The 27257-nt window shown below is 51.7% G+C and overlaps 3 protein-coding genes across 7 annotated transcripts in view; 2 read left to right on the plus strand and 1 right to left on the minus strand.

Annotated features, from left to right (window-relative positions):
• INTS3 (integrator complex subunit 3) overlaps positions 1-1478 on the plus strand; it is a 37217-nt gene extending 35739 nt beyond the window's left edge. For all 3 annotated transcript variants that reach the window (XM_016221531.2, XM_016221533.2, XM_016221534.2), the window contains 3 exons: positions 133-205; positions 375-531; positions 636-1478. In XM_016221531.2, coding sequence (XP_016077017.1) covers positions 133-205; positions 375-531; positions 636-713 — 308 coding nt within the window. In that variant the 3' untranslated portion in view covers positions 714-1478. The remainder of the gene's footprint in view (positions 1-132; positions 206-374; positions 532-635) is intronic.
• Positions 1479-2749: 1271 nt separating this feature from the next.
• Positions 2750-7522, plus strand: SLC27A3 (solute carrier family 27 member 3). Its single transcript, XM_016221337.2, has 10 exons — positions 2750-3461; positions 3798-4007; positions 4340-4498; positions 5241-5365; positions 5638-5832; positions 5938-6028; positions 6160-6358; positions 6600-6697; positions 6800-6930; positions 7208-7522. The coding sequence occupies exons 1-10, from the start codon at positions 2837-2839 to the stop codon at positions 7382-7384; spliced, it is 2010 nt and encodes a 669-aa protein (XP_016076823.2). The 5' UTR covers positions 2750-2836; the 3' UTR covers positions 7385-7522.
• Positions 7523-19121: 11599 nt separating this feature from the next.
• The window catches only part of GATAD2B (GATA zinc finger domain containing 2B), a 66971-nt gene continuing 58835 nt past the window's right edge, over positions 19122-27257 (minus strand). For all 3 annotated transcript variants that reach the window (XM_087827914.1, XM_087827913.1, XM_016221542.2), the window contains 4 exons: positions 26869-27071; positions 25854-25964; positions 25582-25699; positions 19122-24731 (listed from right to left, as the gene is read on the minus strand). In XM_087827914.1, coding sequence (XP_087684040.1) covers positions 24598-24731; positions 25582-25699; positions 25854-25964; positions 26869-27071 — 566 coding nt within the window. In that variant the 3' untranslated portion in view covers positions 19122-24597. The remainder of the gene's footprint in view (positions 24732-25581; positions 25700-25853; positions 25965-26868; positions 27072-27257) is intronic.

Here is a 27257-nt window from a genome sequence, read left to right on the forward strand (position 1 = left end):
GCCCTGGCTCAGACCACCCCTAGAGCCTGGTGGGAGCAAGGGCGGGAGAAAATCACCCCTGGGTACCGCTTGTTACGCTCTCAGATATCTGACTGTTCTTCCTTCCCTACTGTCCCTCCCTCCTCCCTCTAGTTTTTAGCCAGACCCCAATTCTCCAGGCTCTGCAGCACGTCCAGGCGAGCTGTGACGAAGCCCACAAGATGAAGTGAGGCTCCTTGGGATATAGTGGGAGAAGGCCTAGGGGAGGGGGACATAAACTTAATGACCAGAAAGACCGTGGAGTTGAAGAGAAATAAGAGACTCTGCGGGCATGGGGCAGAGGAGATGGGAAGGAAGTCAGAGGGGCCCGCTCTGAGAGCTTGTTCTCCCCTCAGGTTCAGCGACCTCTTCTCCCTGGCAGAGGAATATGAGGACTCTTCCACCAAGCCACCCAAGAGCCGGCGAAAAGCAGCTCTCTCCAGCCCCCGGAGTCGAAAGAATGCCACACAGCCCCCCAACACGGAAGAAGAGTCTGGTTCTAGCAGTGCCTCAGTGAGACCCCCTAGCCAGTGCACAGGAAAATGAGCATGCGGTGCAGGTGGCATTGGGGCAGCAGCTATCAGGCTAATGTTCCCTCTCATTTCAATCTCTTCCAGGAGGAAGAAGACACAAAACCGAAGCCCACCAAGCGGAAACGGAAAGGGTCCTCTGCAGTGGGGTCTGACAGTGACTGAGTCTCGTGCTCCCATCCCACTCCTAGTTGGACTACCCTCTCCTCCTTGGTGAATCAAAGGTTTAATAGGGGCTGGGGAGATAGTAGGGGAAACATCCTCTCTCTCCATCCCAAAACTCACCTGGTGGGAAGCCTGATAAGCTGCCATGCAGCCCCCAGTCCCTCCTCCCCCCTCCCGGGGGCCTCCAGCCCCATCACACTGCTGCTCCCACCAATACTTGGGTTCCCACTGAAGCCAGAGGCTGTGCAAAACCTGGACTGCGGTGGAAGTCCTCAGGTCCCTGCCCCCTCCCTCAGCCTCCCAAAGAGCTATTTAAACCAAGAAGAGAAATAGCAAAGGGGCAGCTGGCCAGAGAGACAAGGATGAGAGGAAAGACAAGGATGCTGGTGTCCCTTCTGCCAACCCCCTTTAGGTCTTGATTTACCCTGAACAGGCATTTTATAGTTGCTCTCCATACACCCGTATGAAATGGGCATCTGTGACAATGCTGGGCTGCCTATTTCTTTCCATGGGGCAAATGCCAGAAGGGTTCAGGAAGGAACCTGAGAGGGAGACCGCAGCCCCACCTGGTGTGCCCTGGAGGCTTGTGTTGGCCTGAGGTTGGCACCTCAAGCTGGGCCAGAGCCCTAGGGAGTCTGAGAGACAACGTTCCATAGAACTGTCACATGGTCCTGTTTCCTTGGTTGTCGTCTTTGGGGTTTTTTGGCAGAGATAATCGTGTTTTAAAAGTTGTTTTTAAATGACAATAAAACAAGCCAGAACCTCTTTTGTGCTGAAGTTGCTGCCCCAGTTTACCCTGTGCATATATAGGTAGTCTCAGTTTAATGGGCCACCCCTTGTTGTGGCTTCACAATTTCCTCTTTTCCCTTTCTGTCCTCCCCTCTTCCTGTCTTGGCTTTCTCCCCCATCCTTCTGGCTGCCACTGGCAGCGAAGGCCAGGCTCTGGCCTGTCCAGGCAGAAATTGATGCACTAACTCCCAGGAGGCCAAGGTCTGTCCTTAAACCATCTCTCAAGTAATTAGAGACTTCCACAAGCTAGTATTTGTCATTCCATTTAGTAAGGCCAAATGCCAACTACGAGGAATGCTCCCAACTCAGATCCTGAAGAACGCATGGAGAGAGTTCAGTTGCCAGGGAGGAGGCTCCCTCTTTCTTCCACATTCTGTGTACCAGCAGAAACAGCTCCTTGGCTACTCTTTGTTCCCCTGCTGTCCAGGGAGGTGGGGTTGCCAGCTAAAGAGAGGAGCAAAGTTCAGGCCGACTGCAGACAGCTCCTATTCAGCCTGCAAACTTGTCTCAGAATCCAGGTTCTCCCCTCCCTCAAAGCTGCTACCCCTTCCTTTGAAAGTCTAAACCGCCAGAGGCCTCTTTTCCTTCCTCTCTCCTTCCCCAGTTTTCTCTGCCCCAATTAAAACCAGGATGGAAAGCATTAGCTGGCTGGCCCCAATTATTGTACCCTTGCCCAAAGGGAGGGGCCTCAGCCATGGCCCCTCCGGAAATCTAGCTGGCTGGGCCTCCACCTTTCCCCTACTTAACTCTCAGCCCCAACCCATCCCCTGGGGTTGCTGCTGCTGCTGCTGCTGCTGCTGGCAGCTGGAGGGAGGGCATGGGTCTGGCTACCGTGCCGGGACTTGCAGCACCAAACAGGCAAGGGGCCGAGTTCTTCAGTCTCTTGGGAGAGAGCAGTGGCACCCACGGGTGCAAATGTGATAGAAGAGAGAGAGGTGGACTTTGATCCAAAGTCCTGGTGCTCAGACCTGGACGCCAAAGTCCAGCCAGATGCCTAAACCGCCCTTGAGAAGGGACCTAAAATGAGATGACCCTGGGATTAAGGGAAGGCTTGAGCACCACCCAGGACCTGGTGAGAGGTTCAGCCGAGTAGCCGAGAAGGAGCGCGCCCAGGGCGGAGCGTAGGGGTGGGGAGGCCGGGAGGGGGGGGGCGGCCCCCACCTCCGCCCCCACTCTTCTTGGGGGGGGGAAGGGGCGTGTGCCAGCGCACGCGCGCTCCAGGGGAGGAGCGGTCTCCGAGCCAGAAGGAGAGGCCCCAGCTTTTCGGAAGCGAGTATCAGGGCTGGCAGTGAGCGGCTGGGGTCAGACGTCGCCAAGTCGAGGAAGAGGACACCATGGCTGCCCTCCTCCTGCTGCCCCTGCTGCTGCTGCTGCCGCTGCTACTGCACCTCTGGCCACAGTGGCGCTGGTTGGCGGCAGACTTGGCCTTCGCGGTACGCGCCCTACGATGCAAACGCGCGCTCAGAGCACGCGCCCTGGCCGCGGCCGCAGGCAACCCGCAGAGTCCCGAGGGAGGCTGCAGCCTGGCCTGGCGCCTCGCGCAACTGGCTCGCGAGCGGCCGACGCACACCTTCCTCATCCACGGCGCGCGGCGGTTTAGCTACGCCGAGGCCGAGAGCCAGAGCAACCGCGCGGCGCGCGCCTTCCTGCGCGCACGGGGCTGGGAAGGGGGCCCCGGCGGCAGCGGCAGCGGCAGCCGTTCGGTGGGCGCCAGGGAGGGCGAGGAGGCAGCCGGAAGCCGTGAGGCGCGGGCAGCGAGGGAAGGGGATGGCGCGGCCCCTCTGGCACCCGGGGCCACCGTGGCGCTGCTCCTCCCTGCCAGCCCGGAGTTCTTGTGGCTCTGGTTCGGGCTGGCCAAGGCCGGCCTGCTCACGGCCTTTGTGCCCACCGCCCTGCGCCGAGGACCCCTCCTGCACTGCCTCCGCAGCTGCGGGGCGAGCGCGCTGGTGCTGGCGCCAGGTAAGGCTGGAGCGCCCTGCGGGGCGGGGCTGGCCGGAAAGGGGCGTGTTGGAGGTCGGCAGGGACCGAAGAACTTTTCCTGGGGTTCGCAGAGGGTGGGGACACGTCTCTGGATTTGCGAAGGGATGGAGCTGGGTCTTTGGTTTCCCAAGGATTCCCGAAGAGTCGGGCTCCAAGTCCCAGGCCAGTGATGGGATGTCCATACTCTACTCTCACCCTAGAGCAGTATGGGGCCGGGGAAGCGGGGAGAGTGGCGACGCACCTAAGCTAAGGGGTGGCGAAGGCTTCTGCGCGGCGGGAGGTAGAGCCTCGGAACTGCCTTCCTACCGCATCCAGAGTTCCTGGAGTCCCTGGAGCCTGACCTGCCGGCCCTGAGAGCAATGGGGCTCCACCTGTGGGCTGCAGGCCCTGAAACCAGTTCTGCTGGAATCAGCAATTTGCTGGCTGAGGTCTCGGCTGAAGTGGATGCCCCTGTGCCCGGGTACCTATCTGCTCCCCAGAGCATAATGGACACGTGCCTGTACATCTTCACCTCTGGCACTACTGGTAAGAGCTGGTAGCCATGCTTACCTCCCAGAAAGTAAGGCAGAGGAAAGGCAAGGGTCTGGGAACAGGAGGACTCCTCAACTCCCAGACCACCCCTCCAAACCCCTCAGAGGGGATGCTGATCCCAGTGGCCGCGTCCTCTCTCACCAGCCTCTCACCCCTGACCGTTTCCCCACCTCCCTAAACTTCCCACATTTCCAAGATAGTCTGGCCTCCCTTCTCAGCTTCAGTCTTGCCTCTCTGCCTCTTTCTGTGGGAAACCCAGCAGGGGCGAAGAAGGAGACAGGGCATGGAGCTGAGCCCCTTCCCCCCATCTCTTCCCCACCCCCCAGGCCTCCCCAAGGCTGCTCGGATCAGTCACCTGAAGGTCCTGCAGTGCCAGGGGTTCTACCAGCTGTGTGGTGCCCACCAGGAGGATGTGATCTACGTGGCCCTCCCACTCTACCACATGTCTGGCTCTCTGTTGGGCATCGTGGGCTGCTTGGGCATTGGTCAGTCTCCCCTACCCAACCCCCATTCAGTCCTCTGTCACACATTTAGTAAGCACCTGTTGTGGTGCTTACCTGAGATGCCCCTGAGTCCTTCAGGTAGAGAATCCAGAGCCTATTCTCCAGGAGCTCCTGGTGCAATGGAGAAATGTCACCTGCACAGACCTGCAGACTGAGCAATTTGGAAGGCCATATGGTTCACAGAACTCCAGATTCCAGGGCCAAGGGGATGGAAGAGCTGGGAGTGTCAGCCCAGGAGGAGGCAAATGGAGAAGAGGGTTGGGACTTGGGGCAGAGTACAGAGATGGACTGTTTGGGGATGGGGAGAGGAAAAGGGCATTAACCTCTCTGAGGCACAGGTGGAAAAGGAAGAGGGCCAACTTGGCTGGCCCACAAGTGAGAATGCCACAGGGGCTCAGCCGGCGTGGCTCAGCAGTTGAGCATCGTCCTACGATCCAGGAGATCCCAGGGTTTGATTCCCAGTCAGAGCGCATTCCCGGGTTGTGGGCTCCATCCCCAGTAGGGAGTGTGCAGGAGGCAGCTGATCAATGACTCATCATTGATGTTTCTATCTCCATCTCCCTTCCTCTCTCTGAAATCAATAAAAATATTTTTTTAAAAAAAAAAAAAAGGAATGCCACAGGGGAGCTGCACTACTGTGCAAGCTAGTATCTGGGAAGAAGGGGGCAGGGCTCCCCCGATAGCCTTTAACCTCACCTCTTTCCTCCCTCCCCACTTCTGGCAGGGGCCACCGTGGTGCTGAAGTCCAAGTTCTCAGCTGGTCAGTTCTGGGAGGACTGCCAGAAGCACAGGGTGACGGTGTTCCAGTACATCGGGGAGTTATGCCGTTATCTTGTCAACCAGCCCCCGGTGCGTGGGCACAGATGCTGGCAGAGCCGCCAAGGCAGGGAGACCGGCAGTTGACAGGAGACACTGAGACAGTTGTCTGGGAGTTAGAGGGAGAGGCAGCAAGAGGAAAATGGCAGGGTAGAGTAGGAATCCTGGAATGGTGGGACATCTGACGCCTGGGGAACCTGAGCATCACAGTGGAAAGGACTTCTGGGGAATGGGGAACAGGACTTCGCTTTGGGGAGCTGGCATCTTGATGTTGAAGCCCCTGTCCCTCTCTGCAATCCTCTCAGAACCAGGCAGAACGTGGACATAAGGTCCGACTGGCAGTGGGCAGTGGGCTGCGCCCAGACACCTGGGAGCGTTTTGTGCGGCGCTTCGGGCCCCTGCAGGTGCTGGAGACATATGGACTGACAGAGGGGAACGTGGCCACTTTCAACTACACGGGACAGCGGGGTGCTGTGGGCCGAGCTTCCTGGCTTTATAAGGTGAGGGGTAAGAAGGAAACTGGAGACCCCATGGGACAGGGGGATTGGCTGGGAGGGGGCTCATGCAACTGAAATGACCCAGTACCTGGGTCTCCCTTCCACCAGCATGTCTTCCCCTTCTCTTTGATTCGCTATGATGTCACCACAGGGGAGCCATTTCGGGACACCCAAGGGCACTGTGTGGCCACATCTCCAGGTCTGTGCTCAGGTGGGAGGGTGGGGGGGTGGTAAAGCTGGCAAGGGAGGGTTGGCATTGGAGGATGGGGTGGGAGGCAGGAGGCTCCAGGGGAGATGGGCAGCCACCCCTGACCCCAGTTACTCTGCTAGGTGAGCCAGGGCTACTGGTGGCCCCAGTAAGCCAGCAGTCCCCATTCCTGGGCTATGCTGGGGCACCAGAGCTGGCCCAGGGAAAGCTGCTTAAGAATGTCTTCCGGCCTGGGGATGTTTTCTTCAACACTGGGGACCTGTTGGTCTGTGATGACCAGGGCTTTCTTCGCTTCCATGATCGGACTGGAGACACCTTCAGGTATCTGCCCGTAACTTTGATTCCTTCCTGGGCATCTCATCTCTGTGGCCCAAGCCCCCTAAATCTCAGCTCCCTAATCCCCTGCTCCAACCCAGCTCCTCGTCTAACCTCACATCTCAGACTAAACACTGCTTCCTGTGACCGTATGGCACCCTGCCCTCATCTCTGACACCCGTCTTCCCACCCAGCTCTTAAGGCTCTGATTCCTGACTCCTAGTTTTGAATCTCTGCTTTCTGGCAGGTGGAAGGGAGAGAACGTGGCCACGACTGAGGTGGCAGAGGCCTTGGAGGCCCTGGATTTTCTACAGGAGGTGAACGTCTATGGAGTCACTGTGCCAGGTGCCCAAGCATGGGAGGTGGGGGGCACCTGGCCCACCTCCCTGAATTGATATGACTTGGGTGTGGGGAGCGTGACGCTGAGTCATCCCCCAACATCTCCAGGGCATGAAGGCAGGGCTGGAATGGCAGCCCTGGTTCTGCGTCCCCCGCACTCGTTGGACCTTGTGCAGCTCTACACCTATGTTTCTGAGAACTTGCCACCTTATGCCTGGCCCCGGTTCCTAAGGCTCCAGGTAACCATCCACTCCTGCTGTGACCTCTTGCCCCATATATGCGCAGCAATCGGTGGCTCCCAAACCCCACAAAGGGACTCCCACGTAATACACTCTGAAGAGAAAGAGCAGCTCCTTCCCAGACGTGCTCCTTCTCTTTCCTGTCACCTCCTCCCCTAAACCCCCACCTCATTACCCCCCTTTGCCAGACCTGCCCTTAATAATATTCAGGCAACTCACCTGAGCCACTTGGGCAGAGTACCCTTCCCTTCAACTCCCTTTGACGCCCCCTTCCCAGGAGTCTCTGGCCACCACAGAGACCTTCAAGCAGCAGAAGGTTCGGATGGCAAAGGAGGGCTTTGACCCGAGCACACTGTCCGACCCACTCTACATTCTGGACCTGGCTGGGGGCGCCTACCTGCCCCTCACACCCGCCCGGTACAGAGCCCTCCTGGCTGGGGACCTTCGAATCTGAGAGCCCTCCATGCCCAGCTGAGAGGGGCTTTGTGGGGTAGGGGTGTTGCAGGTGCACCGGGGCTGTCCGGGATCTTTTCTATACCAGATTTGTAATCATTATTTTGTAATAAATGTGGCCAGAGCCAGTTTGGCTGTCTTTCTCATGTCTAGTACATCTTCCCTGTCTGCTAAGGAACTTTTTTCCTCCGATGTTTGCTCCTGGCACAGAGCCAGGGCCCTCCTGCCCTGACTTTATGTGGGCCTCGGTGTTTTTCCTCTCAGGTGACCCCAGATGATCCTTGTTCTTGGTGAACCCTGGTGACTGATGTCTGTCTGTGCTCTTGTATATCTGGTCCCAGCTTCACTCTGAGTTCAGGGCCCCCACTACTTTCTCCCGTGAGCTGCAGGCCTCCAGGGGTTGATTCGAAGGCAGAGGTGGTCAGAAACACTGCCCCAAACTGTCTCCACAAACTCAGAGGTGGTGGGGCCTGGGGAAGTCTCCATGAGGAAAATCAAAGGTTTGATTTTGGGGAAAAGGACACTGTAGGCACCGCTCTCCCTCACAGCCGTCTCTGATAAGCCAGTCAGTGAGGAGGAAGGGCAGGGTCATGCAGCCTCCCAACTCAGGTGTTCCCAGTTTCACCTCATCTTAGTCATGTTCCCTTAAGTAGCAGGCGAGGCTGGGGCCCCGCAGGTTCTGGGAAGAGTGAGACTGAGGACCCTCCTTGGAGCAGGGCTCAGAGTGCATGTGTGCCTGTGGCAGCAGGAGGGATGGAGAAATCAAAAGGAAAAAGGCCCCTCCGGCCAGTTTGGCTCAGTGGTTGGAGCGCCGGCCTGCGGACTGAAGGGTCCTGGGCTCAATTCTGGCCAAGGGCACGTGCCTCGGTTGCAAGCTCGATCGGGGCACATGTGGAAGGCAACCAATCTGTGTCTCACATCAATGTTCAGTGTTTCTCTCCCTCCCTCCCTCCCACTTCCTCTGAAAATCGATGGAAAAAATATCTTCAGCTGAGGATTAAAAAAAAAGGAAAAAGGCCTTGATCCCCAAATGAGGTATCAAAGTTAATCATTTAAAAGCCTAAACTGGCTCAGCCGGGTGTGGCTCAGCGGTTGAGCATCTACCTAGGATCCAGGCGATCGGAGTTTGATTCCCGGTCAGGGCACGTGCCTGGGTTGTGGACTCAATCAATGACCCTCTCATCATTGATGTTTCTCTCTCCTCTCCTCTCTCTGAAACCAATAAAGATATATTTAAAAAGAAGCTTGAAATGATCAAACTCCTGCTTCTCCTAGAACTAAAGCCGCCTCTGTTTTAAGCTGTGGGTCCTCGTCTTTTCTGCTACTTCCCCTTTTGTTGTCTTTCCCCTTCCAACTCCTCTCCCCACATGAGGAAGCACCCTACCACCAACCTGGGGTCCCTGTGGCTAACCCTCCAGTTCCAAAATGAACACCTCGCTCACCACCCCCCCGCCCCCAACAAACCCGATTCAGCGTCACCAACTGACTAGTTGAGGTGCACATTGGGGTGTGTAGGGTGACATCTTCCCACACTGACCAATAAACGAAGAATTTAGCTTATTCTGCTCACTCTCTAATCTGCCAGTGGCCTAAGAATGGTTTTATATTTTCACATGGTTAAGGAAATCAAAAGGATATTACACGACATGTAAAAATTATATGGCATTCAGAGTCCAGTGTTTATAGTTTTATTGGGACAGGCCCCGCTCATTTCTTTATAGGTTGTCTGCGGCTGCTTCTGTGTTACAGAAGCAGAGATGAGTAGTGGCAGAGACCGTACGGCCTGCAAAGCATGAAATATTTACTATGTGGCCCCTAAGAGAAACACCGCGCCGCCCGCCGCGCGGCGCCGGCCGCAGTCCTCCCGCGCGCAGGGCGAGCCCGCGCTGGCCCGGCTCCCGCGGCGCCCGGCGGGGCGGGGCCGCCGGCTCCCGGCCTGGGCGCCGCTCGGGACCACGAGGCAGGAAAGGCCCTACCCCGCGGCAGCCCGGCTCCTCTCCCACCTACCGCCGGCCGGCTGGCGCCCCAGGGGCCACGTCCCCACGGCGGGCGCCCCTCCAGGCCCGGAGGCGACCCGGGGTCTCGGGCCACAGAGAGGCGCCTGCGCACTAGGGCGCCGCCGTCCGCGCTCCCGCGGAAGCCGGAGGGGCGGGGCCGACCTGCCTGGAGTTCTCCTCTGCGCCTCTAGAGGGCAACCGCACGGAGCAATTATTTTTTATTTGAGATGTAATTCACATACCATAAAAATCGTTCTTCAAAAATGTAGACTTGAGTTTTTAGTGTATTCATAAGTTTGTGCAACTATAGGCACTACCTAATTTAGAACATTTTCATCACCCCCAAATGAAACCCCTACCCACTGGCAGTCACTCTCCATTTCCCTCCCCTAAGGCCCTGGCAACCACCAGAATCAACTTTTGTGTATGGTGACTTTCACTTACCATAACGTTTTCGAGGTTCATCCCGTTGGGGCATGTATCAGTACTTTTTTGTTTTGTTAATCCTCAGGGTCACACTGCTGCCTGGTGGCATCCTCCACATCACCAGCGTGAGCCAGACTGAGGTGGGCACCTACCGCTGTGTGGCACGCAATGTGGCCAATACCCAGCACAGCCAGGATGCCCAGCTCACCCTGAGTGGTAAGCAAGGACCAGGGGAATCAGAGTGGGCACCAGGCAGAGAGGAGGGCATGGGGAGCTGGTGCCACTGGGAGTAGGTGTGGCCTATGTGGTTGTAGGTGGTACAGATACTTTTTAAGACAGACATTTGGAGCACCTATTGTCTGTGAGGCACTGCTGGTTGTGGGGGTGCAGCAGTAAGCAGCCCAAACATCCTGGTACAGAGGGAGGGGCCCTGGGAACCCAGGGGAAGGGCCTCTAACCCAGCTGTAGGCTGGAGATGGTCAGGGGCTTCAGGAGTAAGCTCTACTAAGCTGGATGTCAAAGGGGGACATTTCCTTGTGTAAAGGCACAAGGTGAGAATAGAGTGGGCCCAACCGGGGGTAACAGAGTCGTTGTAGGCCAGGCCCATTGTGGAAAGGAGTTGGGACTTGATCCAGAAGGCTGTGGGAACCCTTGGGTTTAGAGTGGGGGGCTCAGAGTCAGTCTGTGTCTTGGTTGGGGTGGATGCCTGGGTGCAGTTGTGTGTGTGTGTGTACATGCGAGGGTGTGCCTGTGTTTGTACCTGTGTGTGCTTGCATGTTTTCTCCTTGGGGTTAGGACAATAGCTTCGTACCTGAGACGAAACGCCCAGGATGACCCCAAGTGCAGGCCTAGTGGGGTGGGAGAGTTTTGTGCCCAATGCGAGGCTCCCACCAGAGCCTCTGAGGAGCTGGTACCTAGCAGGAGACTAGGATGAGACAGACACCTCAGCCTGAAGGGGACGCCACAGGTGTATGAGGTGGCAGCGCACCTGAACTGTCCACTAGGGGGCTCCATAGTAGAAATAACAAGGGAACCTTGGGAAAGTGTCCTGGAACCTTGGCATAGACTTCCAAAACATTTCTGACAAAATTTCACCAAAGGATGTATAACTTTTTTTTTTTTTAAGTTATTGTGAGAACTCCCAGAAATATCACCTGTTTGTTTTATTACAAAATGTGTTTTTATTGGTTTTGGAGAGAGGGAGGGAGAGGGTCACCCCCTACTGGGGATGGGGCCCCCAACCCAGGCATGTGCCCTGACCTGGAATTGAACCATGACCTCTCGGTACATGGGAGGTCGATCACTCAACCAACTGAGGCAAACCGGCCATGGTCAAAAGATGTATAACTTTTATTTTCTTTTGTATGTATATACACATATATATATTTAAGAAGTTCACTGATTTTTTTTTTAATCCTCACCAGAGGATATTTTTTTCCATTGCTTTTTCAGAGAGAGTGGAAGGGGGGGGGAGAAAAGAGAGAAAAAGAAAGAGAGAGAGAGAGAGAAAGAAAGAGAAAGAAAGAAAGAGAAAAAGAAAGAAAGAAAGAAAGAAAGAAAGAGAGAGAGAGAGAGAGAGAGAGAGAGAGAGAGAGAGAGAGAGAGAGAGAGAGAGGAGAGAGAGAGAGAGAGAGAGAGAGAAAGAAAGAAAGAAAGAAAGAAAGAAAGAAAGAAAGAAAGAAAGAAAGAAAGAAAGAAAGAAAGAAAGAAAGAAAGAAAGAAAGAAAGAGGAAGAAAGAAAGAAAGAAAGAAAGAAAGAAAGAAAGAAAGAAAGAAAGAAAGAAAGAAAGAAAGAAAGAAAGAAAGAAAGAAAGAAAGAAAGAAAGAAAGAAAGAGAAACACTGATGTGAAAGTAACATTGATTGGCTGCCTCTCCACAGGGGCCAGGGATTGAGCCTACAACTGAGGTATGTGCCCTTGGCTGGAATCGAACCTGGGACCTTTCAGTCCACAGCCTGACGCTCTAACCACGGAGCAAAATCTGCTAGAGCAGATGCATAACTTTTAAATTGAAGACTGAAAGGGAAAGGAAGGGAGCTGTCGTGTCTCTGATCTGGAACCAACCTAGAAACTGAAAGCATAGAGTGGGGTTCAGGGGCTCCTCCCTGAGAGCAGAGGGGAGTCTGGGTGGGGTTCCTCTGGCTTCCTGCTTCCCATTCCCATCAACCACCTGGGGCAGGAGGGCAGGGCAGGATGCCATGCTTCCATGATGCTCGGTGCTCCCGGTCAAATGCCAGGGTAGCGGGCATGCATGATCTTCCATCCTGCTGCCCTTGGAGGCAAGGAAATGAATGACCAGAGTCTCAGGAGTCAGGAGGCGGAGCAAGCTCTGTTGGGGGCAGAGGATCAACCAGTAGCAGAGGGTTCCCAGGTTTCCTGAATGTTGAGAAAGCAGCTGGGGTCAGTGCAGCCTCTTTCCCAGGGACAGGAGCTGGGGATCAAGGCCCTAAACCATTCACTCCTAAAGCACTCCCCTGGGGTGGGTCTGACTCTGGGCAGCACCAGGGAGACAGGATTTCCCAGACTCTCAAGGTGCTAACATTGGCAGGAGGGGTATGTTCTCAGCTGGCCAGTGTCTCCAAGACCCAGGTTTGAGTCCCATTTCTGCCAGTCCCACTGACATTGGACAAGTTACTCAACCTCTCTGACACGTGGTCTTCTCATCTGTAAACTGGAGAAATTAAAGCACTTGCCTCCCAGGCTTTAGTGAGGATGAAGTGAGACAAGGCGTGTGTGCTCACAGTACAATGCCCGGGAATGAGGAGGGGTTCAGCCAGTGGTAGACAAAGTGTCCAAGTTCTACCCCAGGAAACAGTCTGACCAGGTGGAACACAGCCTCCTTGGTCAAGGCCAGGATGTTTCAGGACAGCCCCTGGCTGAACTGGAGCTTAAAAGAGACAAAGTGAGGAGAGTCTGGCTCCAAGTAGGAATGGATGGATGGATGAATGAATGAAATACTATTCTAGGCCTTGAGGAATATTTAAAGATTTGTAAGACTTTATACAAGTCCTTGAGAAAATTTTTAGAGACACAAAATTTTGTATGAGGTTCTTAATAAAGGACATATATGAAAGGGTCAAAGATATGTTACAAAGTCTCATAAAATACAAAGCGGAAAAACAAAAAAGAAGGGGACAGGATAAAGGAAAACAAAAGCCTATTTATCCCTCTGTTGTCATAGCCACACTTTCAGTGTGAGAACAGCACCTCGCCATGGTACCCCCAGTGATGATTTGTTAAATAACCTAATAAAATGGGAGAGGGTGGCTTAAAACAAAGATGCCATTTAGACCCAAATAGTGTATAGTAAACCTTTGATTTTGTGGACCTCGATTTAACAGACTTCGGATTTAATGGACAAAACTTCTGGTCCGTGTGTCATATGTGAAAATTAACACCCTGTTAATTTTAAAATGCTTTTAACAAAGATTTGCTTATAATTAAATTAACAGGTTATTTTTTTGTTATTAATTCACTGTTATTTTAAACAAATTTTAGCGAATAGGCCATATGTTTGAAAAAACACTGTAGTAATTTCACTGACATAAATATTACATATTTACAACTATAGTCTACATATTTATTTATTTTTAGTATGTTTTTATTGATTTCAGAGAGAGGAAGGGGGAAAGAGATAGAAACATCAATGAGGAGAGTCACTGATCAGCTGCCTCCTGCACGCCCCCTGCTGGGGATCAAGCTGGCCATTCGGGCATGCGCCATGACTGGGAATTGAACCGAGATCTTCTGGATCATAGATCGATGTTCAACCGGCCGGGCCCAGAGCTTCTTCCCTGATGCATGCTGCCATGGGACCTTGGGCACATCATTGTCTTTATTTGTAAACTGGGAATAAAATAGCAGCTGCTAAGTGCCACTCTGAGGTCTGGTGACTTGAGGATTAGAAAGGGGCTCTGGGAGAAGTAGGGACTGGGTGTGGGGGGAGGTTCTATTTCTTGATCTCTCAACTTGCTGTCCCACCTCACAGTGGGATCCCTAAGGATGCTACAGGAGCCCGAGATCCTGTCGGGACCTCAGAACCTGATGCTTACAGTGCACCAAACGGCGGTGCTGGAGTGCATTGCCACCGGCCACCCAAGGCCACTGGTCTCCTGGAGCCGCGTGGGTGCGCAGCTGCTCTGTCCCACTTCCCCCAGCCCCCAGCCCCTTGACCTTTGCCAGCCCTGACCCCTCGCCTCCCTGCAGACGGCTGCTCCATCGGCGTGGAGGGGATCCAAGTCCTGGGCACCGGGAACCTCATGATCTCTGACGTGTCAGTCCAGCACTCAGGCATCTATGTCTGTGCTGCCAACGGGCACCCGTGTACAGCGCACAGCACAGGGAGTCGTGCTTGTGCAGGGTGAGCGCTGAGGGCCCAGTATAGAGGGTCCTGGGGAATCCCATCCCCCCATGGGAACCTGGATGGGGAAGGGGGAGGGCAGGAGGGGGACAAGAGACCAGGCCTCATGGCACCTTTCCTTCCACTGTTGCCTGCCCAGTTCCCCCCAAGTTTGTCCAGTGGCCACAGTCCTTGTACAAGCCTCCAGGCAGCAGTGCCATCTTCACCTGCGTGGCCCAGGGTGTCCCTGGGCTCCATGTGGTCTGGTTGAAGAATGGGAAGGCACTGAGTCCTGGAGATAACATTCGGCTGACCCAAAACAACAGGTATTGGTGTCTTGCCCCCTCCCTTTTCCTGCCTGTCAAATAGGTACCCTCACCCACCCCCTTCCCTACCTACACATAACCGTACCTAAGTCTACTCTCCTATAATCCACATAAACCCCCAGCAAGTGCCCCCACCCACAGGAGGCTTGGCCTAGCTGATCCACTGTAAGGAATGCCCACACACAGGTCTGTGGGTCTCTGAGACAGCAGCCACCCCACCAGACAGGGGGCTTGGTGGGAAAGAGCCCCCAGCAGCTGTGGTCTTCCCCTAGCACGTTGATGCTGGCAGGGGTCTCGGCCGAGGACAAGGCCATCAACCAATGTGTGGCAGAGAACACTGCGGGCTCCAACCTGGCTGTGACAGGGGACCCAGAGCCACCCTCTACCCCCAAGGGCCTGAGCGCGATGGCTCTCTCCACCTCTGCCATTCGAGTGTCCTGGGAAGCGCCTCCCTCCAACAGGGACATCATCGGCTATGTGCTGAACCTCCGACCTGTGGGAGGTGGGTATGGGCGGGTGAACAGGGGTCCCTGGTTCCAGCCCACCTCTACCCGTGAGTGGTGTGTTTCTGGGCAAGTTCTTCTCGCTCTTCACAACCCCAGGCCCATCTAGACTCTTGCTGGGCCTCTGGAGCTGTGGTCCTCTGGTGCTTCCTTGTGCTCCTTGGCCCTTTCCCATCCTCAGCCTTTCTCACTCTAGCTCCAACTTCTGCAGCCCCTTCCCTGCTCTCCAGCCAGGCACCAGGAGGGGCTTCATGCCCACTGTGTGGGCTGGGGGATGTCTGTAGTGAGGGAGTGGGATGCTGAGTTGCAACAGCACCTTTGAGCATGTCTTCTCCAACCTGGAGCCCGCCAGTCTATTCCATCCACCTGTGGGCCTACTCGACGGAGGGTGCAGCCAAGACTCTGCCTCCATCCACGCCTCCACCATGGGTAGCAGTGAGTGACAGCCCCTGCAGCCTTGTAGAGCTCCTCCTGGCCTCAGGCAGACGGGCTGCCAAGTGGCTCATCCTATTTCCTCTGCAGCCCCTGCAGCCCTGGGCTTCTCCACTGAGTGCTCAATGCTACCTCCATGCAGGCCTCCTGGGAGCTGCCACCCCAGTTGGGGCCCATCCAGGGCTTCAAATTCTTTCACCGCAAGTTGTCAGCAGCCCATTTTGAGGGACCCCTGCTTTGGCTAGCAGTGTCAGCTCCTTCCTCTACACAGATCTGGGTGAGGCTCTGAACCTTCTTGTGCCCCGCCTGAATCCCCTTCTCAGTGGGGTCTTGCCCCAGGCACTGTGTTTCCTGCCCAGAAAGTCCTGTTCCCCTCACAATCTCCTGCTCCCCGCAGAGCCAGGAGCCCTCTATGAGATCAAGCTCCAGGCATTTAATGGCAATGGGGATGGTGACAGCAGTGCTCACTTGGTCTCTTTGCGTGATGTGTCCCTGGCCACCGCTGGTGAGTGGGGTCCAGTAGGAGGGTAGTAGGCCTGGAGTCAGAGAAGGCTCCTCCCATAAGACCATGGCTGGCAGTCTTCAGGGGGGAGGAGCCGGGCTTTGCCTCCATCCTGGTCTTCTGACAGATGGCACTGTGTCCACAGAGTCCAAAGCTGGGTGCTTATGCAGCCAGGATGAGAGCAGCTCACTACCTGGGGTTGTGGTGGGCATTCACATGGGCCTGGCTGCCCTCATTGTTTGCCTCCTCTGCCTCCTCCTGGGCTGGAGACATAGGTAAGGGTCAAGATGGAGAATTTGGAAAACTGCTAGAAAGATGGCTTGCATGACTGTGGCTTAGGGCCAAAGAGCAAGAAGGAGACCTTATCCATTACTTGTCCACTTTTTAAAAAAAAATGTATCTTTATTGATTTCAGAGAGAGAAAAGGAGAGGGAGAGAGAGAGAAATATCAATCATGAGAGTCACTGATCAGCTGCCTCCTGCACGCTCCCGATTGGGGATCGAGCCCGCAACCCGGGCATGTGCCCTGACTGGGAATCGAACCCTGGTCACATGGATCCTAGGTCGATGCTCAACCGCTGAGCCACGCCTGGCCGGGTTAGTCCACTTTATAAATGAGGAACATGAGGCTAAGTGGGAGAACCAGTTCTCAGAGCTGTGTAGTATCAGGCGTAGGAGGAGGCCTGGTGGGCTGCATGAAGCAGGACAGAGAGCACTGCGGTTCCCAAGGACAGGACAGAAGGCAGAGTGGGCCAGAGCCCCATCCCTGCCATCCTGCACAGGGGCCCAGCCTCTCCATCCCTGGGGAGTATCAACAGGATGAAGGGCGAGGGCCAACAGATGGTAAGCCAGAGGGAGGCCCCAGACAGGTCATGGTGCTAACCCTTCCTCTCTGGGCAGCCTCTTCTGTAGACAGGGGTCTTGAGAGTGCTGGGCAGTGCCTCACCCTGCCTCGAACAGAGCTGGGGGCCGTCGAGGCCAGGCTCTGAGTGGAGGGAAGCCGGGGAAGACTGAACCCATCACCCAGCTACGGGGATTCAAGCGAGGGGGAGTGGGTAAGTGAAAGTGGTGCGCTTAGCCCGTGGGGCCAAGATCTGAACACCTTCTTTCTCTTCAAGTGACCCTGGAACAGCCGCCCTTAGCCTAGGGCCCTCCAAGTTCACTTCCTCCTAGATGCCACTAACTCTGGTCCCACCAAAGAATCTGCATCATCTGTCCCTGCCATCCCGGAGTCAGGAAAGAACCAAAGTCCCTCAGCCCCTCTCGGGAGGGGCAGGCCTGACCATCAGGAGAGAGAAGAGGGTGTGATTTCTCTGTTCCTCCCTCTTCCTCAAGAAATGGGAGAATCTATGCCCTCCCAAATATACCAAGTAACCTCTAACTAAATCAAGTCAGCTGGGCGTTACCCCACCACTCCTGCCTCATAACTCCACCCAGTATACCTTCTTGATCCAAGTATGTGAATCTACCCAAAGATATGTAGCTTTAAGGGTTCCCCCCAAAGCTGGGAGGCAGGCCAGGGACTCTGTCATCACCTCTGTCTCATAACCAGAATCGGTCTGAAATCTGTTTTTGTCTACTCATGCCCAAGCTGAGGTATGACCCAGGGATGGGCAACCTGCATTCCTTGTGGTCTGAGTGGGCAGATGGGCAAAGGGGGTGCCGAGTTCCTTACCCCCTTGTCCCAACAGCGTAAGAGCCCTTAACATCTGAGCTCACATAAGCTGCTTCTCTGAGCAACCAAATACACCTCTCTCCCTTTCCAGATCCAAAGCATTGGGCCTTCTTCAGGGGGCATCCCTCCCCATTTTATTTCTATTTTTGAAAGGACGTATTAGTTTGAATTGGGGTTTTGGTGGTCTTGAATCCCTTGCAGAAAGAGTACAGAGGCTGTGAAGGACACCACCCACCTATTCCCCTCAATTCTAGGTGTCCAAAGAATGCCTCTTTCCCACTCCTCCCTCTGCAAGCCTATGGCATTCAGGGCCCTGCTGTCCCTCCTTACCCAGCTCTACCTGGCCCTAAAGCCAAGCCACAGGCTCAGGCTCTCCCTCAATCAGCCTCTCCCTCCACGGCTGTCCAATATTGTGCCAAAAAGCGAGGAGAGCCTTGGAGGAAGGAAAACCCAGGGCTGAGGGTACCCCAAACATTGTCTCCCCTGTGCTCTTATAAAGTGATGCTAGTACCAATGACCAGGCTCCAGCAAGGCTGGGCCCTGCCTCCCCACAACTGCTCCTCTGTGTGAGGGGAAGCATATTGCAGGGGACCAAGGGTTAAGAACAGCCCCAAACTTTAAGTCCTTGGGGAAATGACATCCTCTCCTCTGTGTGGGCCTGGTCTTAAGTGCTTTGTTGGAAATAAAAAACCAAAATGGAAAAACAAATTAGGATCTGGTTAATGTCCTGGGTTGAAAGGAAAACTTGGGGGAGTGGGTTGATGAGGTGGTAAGATACAGCATTCCAGGTCTTTCAGGGGATGGTGCATATAGATAAAGGAGCTATTCTGCAGTTCGCTAAGAACAGTGTGAGCTGTTGTTATAAGTTCCCACCTGGAGAAACCAGCATGTTACAAAGGATTCAGTTGCTGGAGTCTAGAGCAGTATGATGGGAAGGACTGAGGAGGGGTAGGAAACACCTCTCCCTAGGACAGAATGGAGACCCAGGCTTTGGGTTAAATGCTACCTCCGCCCGGCCGGGCATGGCTCAGCGGTTGAGCGTCGACCTAGGATCCAGGCGATCGGGGTTCGATTCCCGGTCAGGGCACATGCCTGGGTTGCGGGCTCAACCAATGACTCTATCATCACTGATGTTTCTATCTCTCTCTCTCCCTCTCCCTTCCTCTCTCTGAAATCAATAAAGATATATTTTAAATAAATAAATAAATAAATAAATAAATAAATAAATAAATAAATAAATAAATAAATAAATAAATAAAATAAATGCTACCTCCTTCCAGATACCTTTAGACCTTAAGTCATCAGGTAACTAAAGTGGGGTCAGTGGCTTCCAGAACACTAACTCCACATAAAGGTGGAGGGGAATGTGAATACAGAAGGGTTTTAAATAACCATCACAATTAAAGGATTGAAGGAGAGGGTACAAACCAAAGGCACCCCATGACTGTAGGGAGTACAACCCATAGCTCATCTCCCAATTACGCCTAAAATTCTCCCACCAAACTGCCCACCATGACTAAAGCACAGCCACAGGAAAGTTTAGAAACCATTCCTTTCTTTATTAAACATAGCTTGCAAGTGATAAATATTACAAAGTTTTTTTCTTTTAATCCTTTCTCCAAAAATTAGCTTATTATTTGAATCTGTCACTACTGAAATGCTCAGCAGCATCTGAAACAGATGGGAGTGTATTTGCCTTTTTGAAACCCAGTTTCTATTGGTCTTAGTCTTCATTTTAATTCCCAAACACAATGCAGAAAATTAGAATGAGTTTAAAAAAAAAAAGGAAACTTAAAAGAGAGTTGTGCAAAAGGGTCTTGTTCCCCTCCCACCCACCCCATTCAGAGAAGGCCATTCCCCGTTCCACCTCCCTGCTCCCCACCCCCCATCCCAGTCTATCCTTTTACCTTCACCAAGGCCTCATCCATCATCCTGTATCCTCTCCAGGCTTTACCAGCCAAGAACCTAAAGCGTGTGGGAGTATTTAGCCCAGGCTGTGGGGAAATTGGGCCCCTGAAGGAGACAGGCTGTGTGTGAGACAGCTGCCTTTAGGGAGTTCAGATGGGATATGAGGAAAGGAGACAAGATGCGGACTAAGTCTGAGCTCTCCTACTATGTCACCAAGATGATAGGGGAAGTTTCAAAACCTGTAGCTCACAAAGGGTGTAAGTCACTAGACCACTAACCTGGGGCACTCACTGGTCAGTCACCCTTAAGGGTCCTGTGGCTGCTTGCGAGGTGGGGCTTGAGGCTTGCCCCTACCCTCAAATGACTAGAGGCATAAGGGGAAAGATGTTACAGGTTTACCGATGTCCAAGACATCACTCTGCTGCCTTTCCCAAACCAAAAGTAACAGCAGAAGCCTGGCAGCTCTCCAAGGGCACTGTCACACATATAACCACTTCAGCACTAGTCACTCTGGTTTTCTCCCTGGTTTTTCAGCCCAACATTCTCCTCACCTCAAGTTGTTTTGCAGGCTGGGGAAGGAAGCATAGCATTAACTGGTGGCAAGATGATTTCCACTGTCATTTCACAAATAAGAAAACTGAGACCCAGAAAATTAACTCTACCATAGCAAGTTAGTAGGGAAGTTTGGGACTAGACCCCAGGTCTCCAGACTGTGCCACCATCACACCCCGCTTTGTGTTGTGGTTCTCTTTACTCTCCAGCCTGGACTAGGAGCCTTAGCTTTCATAGTAGCCTATCCTCACCCCAACTTATGAAGCCTAAAACTGTGCGCAGACGGATGTGGCTGTCTCTAGGTGAGACTTTCTTAGGATGACTTGTTAAAGTCCTTTCTTTCTATCATCCCCTGGCAATCCCCCCCCAAAGGCCCAGGAAACTAGGTTTTTGTTTTTTTTTTGGGGGGGGGGGTGAGGTAAGGGAAATCCCTTGCGTAAGAAAGCTTGACACTAAATTTTGTTATATAGGTATATTGTATATATGCTGATGCAATAAGAGAAAAAAAAAACAGTGCAAATACAATTACAATTCATAATACTTGGTTTCAATGCCCCCGGGAACTGCCCCATTCCTCGGCTACCTCCCGACCCCCAGCACTTCCCCACAGTATCACCCTAATGCTGGGGGATAGGGAGGGTGGGCAGGTTAGGGTAGGGAGTGGGCTCTGCCAAGGCAGTGCTGGTGACCCGGAGGGAATACTCCAGGGTGGGGAGGCAAGGCACAAATGAGGGGTGGGTGGTGGGGGAGGTGGCATCTCTAAGGAGGGATGAGGTTGGAGCAGCTGCCAGTCTCAGTGTGCTGGGCCCGGCCCACTCTCCTACCCACCCTCCACAGCCCTGCCTCCCTACCCCCTCCCCTTCCCCAGAAACCCTTTTGCACGGATCATACACAAACGGGCACATTACAAAATGACATAACACGGTTTCACAATATCCATGGCTAGGGCTTTTTTTTCTCTTTTTCAGTTTTTTTTTTTTTTTTTCTACACAATGTACAATTCCTTTTAAATGGATCAAGAAATAGCTTATATACACGAATGAGTCCTTGTTATAACATCTCGGCAGCAAATATCATAAGCTAATGAAGGTCTTGTTGGAGGGGAAGGGAGCCTAGGACTGGGGTAGGGTGGGGTGGAAAGAAGGGTTATACCTTCTGGAAGAGTGAGGAGAAAAGGGAGTGGATGGGGAAAAGGAACAAAAGTAAAATATCAAGAAGCATCTTTACAAAGCAGTTCTATAGCTAATTCGTTTTAAAGGGGAAAGGAAAGGTAACCAAAGCAGGAACACATTTATCTCTGTCTTAAAAAAAAATGTCTACCATACATACATACAAAAATGTGGAAAAAAATACTTATTCCAGGGATAGAGGAAGTCCAGATGCTGTGTTCAGGTGACAAAAAGAAAAAAAAAGAAAGGAAAAAAAAAAACAAATAAGGACCTCTGTCCCTCAGCTTTACTCAAGCCTTACCACTCATCCACCTGTTCCAGGGAGTAAGCCACTGTCCATAAACTACTACTTTTAGAGCCTTTGGGGATGGAGACAGCCAGGCAGAACTAGTGGGATCCTCACTATATTATCCTGAGCTTCAGAGCTCTCTGGGGTAAAGGATAGCTCTGAACAGAGGGTCTTTCCTCCTGTCTTTAGTGTCTATGGGGCCCAAGGCCTGGGGATGGACAGCAACAATAGGCTTGGAGGGACATAAGGTAATCAGTGGTGAAAAAGTAGAGAAATGAGGAAGACAGGAGGACAGGGGAGAGGGAGGGAAGGAAGGAGGTGGAAGGCTAACACTTTATCATGATTAGGGAAACCTTACCCCCATCACTAACCCCTGGGAAGGGTATGAAAATGGGAAGAGAGGGTAAGAAATCAAACCTCAGCGATTGAGCAAAGGGTCATGGAGCTATACTAGTGAATAAGCAGCCTCTATGTAATTGACCCTGAGGGGATAAAAGTAGGGAAGACTCCACCCTCTCCCCCATTGCCTCAGCACCTTGGCAGGCACTCAGCTATAGGCTTTCCTTCCCCATCACATTCCCCTTTCTCTACACTTTACTTCCAAACACTATTCAAAGGTGGCCTGGCTCCCAGGGAAGGGGCTCAGCTCAGGGCAGGGACAGCCCCCAGCCAAACGGTATTGCACATTCTCTGTTCCTTACTTTTAATCTCAACTGACAAACTTGGGGACCTCGTACCTCTGAGCACCTCTGAGCTGGGGGAGGGGAGACATAACAGAAATGGCACTTCATCATGGTGGGGAGGAAGAGGCTAGACAGACATGCCACAAGGCAAGATGACTTGTAGGGAAAATATTTTTTTTAAAAAAGCTTCCAATTTCATGGAAGAGAGAAAAGCAAAACCAAACCATTTATCCAGTGCTTTCAAAGCACAGAGGGCAAAGAAACGATGTAAGAATATATCTTTATATATATATATATATATATATAATTTTAAAATAATCCCACTCCCAGTTCCATTAACACCCCCCTCCCACCACTTATAGTCAGGGATACCACATTCCCCAGAAAAATACTCGAAACGACCCCATCACTACCTGTTACTAGTGTCTAGCTTCCAGATCATTTCACCACTGGGGGAGCCCAGACATAGGCTGTAGCTCTGCTCCTTTATTAAGTGCTCAATGAATTTGGGGGAAGGGAGGAAAGAAAAAAGCCAGGAAGGCCTTGCAGGGCCAGTATAATCACCCACAGTGGCTCTGGGGTATGGGGAATAGAGGCCAGAGTGGGGAGAACTGAGCCTGATTCTAGCTCCTTCTCCCATCCCATCCCCAAACTTTATAGGGAAGATGTGCAGTTTGTGTGTGTATTAATTTTAAAAGTGCCTTCTTACTTAAAAAAAATTATTTTAATTTTAAAAAATAAAAATGGGGGAACTTCCCCAGGTGGCTTTCAAGGGCAAAATGTTGAACTCCTCTTCACACCTCTCTGCTTAAGAGTATCCCTTCCTCGCACTGTGATAGCTTCTAGAGCTGGAGAGGCAGGTGGGTGTACACTATGAAAGCAGGAACCCCACCTTTATGGGACTTCCCTTTACCTCAAAAACAGCCTGGTCCCTTCCCCCTCCCCCATGGAATGGGCAAATGGGATGCTAACCTCCCCAATCCCCAGAACAGCAACATTGCACAATTCAATTCATTCTCTACATTAGTAGCGCTTAAGGTGGGGGTGGGGGAAACAAAATTAATAGAATTCAAGGGGGTGGGGAGGGGTGGGTGGAGACAACTACTTTACTAGCACAGGCCCAAAGCTGGTTTGGACATGAGTGATCTGGTTCTGAGCAGTTGGTTCTGCAGTCAGTGCAGCAGGGTCAGGGCAGGACTCCAACTTGATTAGGTGCCCTCACTCACCTCCTGCACTCAGAGGGTGAAGACAGAGACAAATGTGAGCCTCAACTGCTGGGAGAGAAAGCCCCTCTTCCTCCCTTTAAGTCTGTTTCTTCCCTTCATCATTTCACTAACTCATGCCCGTTCCAACTCTAGGATACCCAGCAAACTCAGGCTGGGAACAGCTATTCCTCTGTAATACAAATGGGGCTGTGGTTACCAGGGGAAGATTAGGATTAAAAAAAAAAAAAAAAAAAGTGGGGGTGGGGACAAGTTTTATGAAGAAAATAAGATGAAATAATTATTTTGGGCCAGTTAGCCTGGAATAGACTTCCATGTCTCCAACTGGGATCAGGAGACCAATCTTATCCCCCCAGCACCCAGAAGGCCAGGACCTGGTCTCAGTCCTCCTTGGCTCAACATTATGCTCATCATCATGCGCCTTTGTGCCCCTCTCTATGAGTCAACTGCAGGGTGGTTACATTTTAAAGCTTCTCCCTCCAGGCTCTTCCCCCTCATTCTTAGAGACCAACTTCAATACTGAACACTGCCTCCTGAACTGTCCAGCCCAGAGGCTCCACAGTGGGTGTGCTGTTCCTCCTTGGTTGATGCCACCACCTCTCCTGGTTAAGTGCATACATAAGAACTCTGCCCTAACACTCCTAGTCATGTCCTCCTACCTGGCAGCTGGGACCCTACTGCAATGCTCCTATCATTTAACTGAATGTCATCTGTGTTTATTTAAAAAAAAAAGAGGGGGGGAAAGAAAAAAGGAAAAGAAAAATATTGGGGGGAAATAAAAAGGTTTAACCGTCCACTGAACAAAGGGAGGACACACAACATCATTAAAAATAATGATAATCATTATAGCATAAAAACAAACTTTAGAAACACACGTCAGAGGGCTTAGATTTCTCCCCAGGACCTCATTCTCACCTCTGTCAGAGGTGAATATTCACCTCACTGTTAAAGAAAACTGAAGAGAGAAGACAGAGCGGCAGAAGAACATATCGCAGCAGTGTGAAATAAAGGGGAGGTGAAGGGGCAGGGCATGTGTTTTCTTGTTGATTTCTATTTTTTGTCTTCTGTTTTTCTGTTTTGTTTTCCGTGTATGGTAGGCACCAGTACAGGCACTGCATGCGACGGAAGTTGGGGCAAAGGGAGAGAGGGGTAAAGGATTCAAGGTTGGGGAAGTACAAGTGGAACAGGCGTTATTTCTGTCCACTGATGGATTGCGATATAGACCGGGGAGGGATCATGTCTAAAAGGTATTCCCGCTGTCGGTCTGCCAAACTGGGGGCTTTGTGTCCTCCGATGCCAGTGTTCAAGTATGCAATGTTGACACCTAGACCCAGGAGACAAAAGTGGAGGTCAGGTACTAAAAGAGGAAATGATGCCTTCTTCTGGTACTTGGGGCTGCAGAGCTGGAGATGGGGAGAAAATATCAGAAGTTGCCTACTTCTGTCCAGACTCAGTTAAGGTTTATTTCAGCAGTAACTATCCCTCTGCTCTAAGCTTTAGGGAAAGAGGTCTTCCTGAAACTTCAGTTCTATCAGGAATAATAAACATGGTGTCTTAATGATATAGGAGAGTCGAAGAAAACAGTGTTGAGAAGAAAATAACCAAGGCAAAGAGATGAAATCATTGAATCTGCTTTGGTTTTGGGGCTGCTGATTGTGGAGAGGCATCCCTGTATCATTCAAACAGGATTAGGGCAGTTGATCCTGCTGTTCTGGCCAAAAGAGGTCAATAACCACATGCCCACCAAGGGGGCATATTAGATATTAAATTTCTCTTTTTTTTAATCCTCACCCGAGGATATTTTTTCCATTGCTTTTGAGAGAGTAGAAGGGAGAGAGAGAAAGAGAGAAATTGATATGAGAGAGACATATTCATTGGTTGCCTCCTGCACCAACCAGGGCCGGGGATTGAGCCTGCAACCGAGGTATGTGCCCTGGACATTACATTTCTAATGGCAGGGACTTTGTCATTTTCACCACCATATCCCTAGTGCACTATGCTTGACATGTAATATGAATTTAGCAAACATCTGCTGAATAAAAAAAGAGCGAGGGGAGTAGGACCTAAAGAGAGCAGAAAACAAAAGGAGAAACAATTCACTGAAAGGAGCTTCTAAAGAGTTGTGCACTAACTAGTCAATCCCTGAGAAAAGTTCTCAGATCAACCCTTCTTACCTGGCATACCAAGGAGGCCACCTGGCACAGACAGCTGGGGTGCCTGTGCAAAGTTGGAAAGCATGGAACGGGCAGATGTGGGTATGCCACGCTGGAGGCTGCTTTGTGGCTGTGGAGCCTGCAACGATGAGGAGACAGTTCATCACAACTCTGCATATGGAAGGTTTAAGGGGGAGGTAAGGATATGGGAGTGCAGGATTGTAGTATGATTTCCTGCAGAAGGAAAACCAAGTTGGGATAAATGGCTGACAAATCCTGAGAGAAATCCTCACCTGCCGAAGTGTATGATGTCTCATTATGGTCTCTTGTTTACTGACACTGGACACAGCTGGAGCTGTAGTCGGCGAGAGGGCTGCCTGCTGCTGTAATCGCTGTTCAATTTCCTGTTGGGAGTCATCAGGTCAAGTTGGGCAGGACAGCATCCAATTTCCTAACCAGAAAACCTAGAGGTCTTATCTCTAATGCTGCCAGCTAGTTGGAGGGATACGGAAAAGGCAAAAGAGTGTGGTGGGTAGGATGCACTAAGATCTCTGGGTACAAGTAGTTCCTTTCTCCAGGAAAGCTGGCTCTCAGAAGCTGGCTGGAGAGACCTGGGTAGTGGCAATGAGCTGACCAGTGTCATTATGGCTGATGAGTTACTGAGGTTTTATTTTTGACTCCTGTCTACCCATTTTCCAGAAGGTCCATGATGCTATCCAAAGAGGTCTGATGGGTGGTGGGGTGGAAAATGAGATAGAGGAAAAGAATCTGAGTTTCCCAACACATCCTTCCCTCTTCAAGATAGACTCATTGTATTAATACTATAGGTGGTGTTCACACACTCTAGCACCACTAACCTTCACTGGACTACTTTATAATCTACCCTTTCCATTGTCATTTCTTTGTCAAATATGGACTGCAGATAATTACTTCTCTCAAAAAGATTTCTAGTACAAATACAAATCCCTCCCATCAAAATCCATTTGTTTGAGGAAATGAAGTTGAGAATAAAGGTATTTCTTTAGTGCTATTAGGGAAAGCCAAGAGTCTCAAGCTTTCTGTCTCTTTCCCTTAACCTCAGTCATTATATATCACTCACCGTGCTCTTACCCAATCAGAAATAATCAAATGGAAATGGGAAAGACAGAATGGTAAGTAGGAAAAAAGGGAACCCAGGCCTCCAGGTTTTAGGAACCTAGATCACCAGGGCCATGGGGATCACATAGACAGCTCCTCTAAATTAGAAGTAACTACCTTTTGGGAAAACCCAATCTGGGCAGGTAGTTGGTGAGAAGTCAGAATTCTTACCTGTTCCTGCTGTAGAGCTTTAACAAAAGCATTTTTCAGCCGGTTGGTGTGTTCAGCTTTTAGAGCCTTCTTCTGGTTGGAGGTCATACACTGCTCACATAGAATCTTACCATTCTTCTCTTGCTTCCAGTGAGGGGTGAAATCTGTGCGGCACTGGGCACAAACAAAGGGTTCGACCCGCAGAAGTGAGGCACAGCTTTTGCCTAGATGCCAACAAGAATAATAATCAGTGGTTTCACATTTCCTTCCTATCTCCTGTTTCTCTTCATCAAATGAATCTTTTTCCAGTTTAATCTGCTGAATTAAGAAAGAGACTCTACAAAAAGAATACTCTACAGTTTATAAAATACTTTTATTTCCTTTTATTGTAACATTACTTTAGTGAATTC

Source organism: Miniopterus natalensis, chromosome 19 (assembly GCF_054644295.1).
Source record: "Miniopterus natalensis isolate mMinNat1 chromosome 19, mMinNat1.hap1, whole genome shotgun sequence".
Classification (NCBI taxonomy): Eukaryota; Metazoa; Chordata; class Mammalia; order Chiroptera; family Miniopteridae; genus Miniopterus; species Miniopterus natalensis.

Excerpts from the sequence above, each read along its gene's own strand:
- SLC27A3 (XM_016221337.2), top strand. The coding sequence starts at position 2,837 with ATGGCTGCCCTCCTCCTGCTGCCCCTGCTGCTGCTGCTGCCGCTGCTA. Across the intron at positions 5,366-5,637 it reads ATCTTGTCAACCAGCCCCCG|AACCAGGCAGAACGTGGACA; the intron begins GTGCGTGGGCAC and ends CAATCCTCTCAG. Across the intron at positions 6,359-6,599 it reads CGGACTGGAGACACCTTCAG|GTGGAAGGGAGAGAACGTGG; the intron begins GTATCTGCCCGT and ends GCTTTCTGGCAG.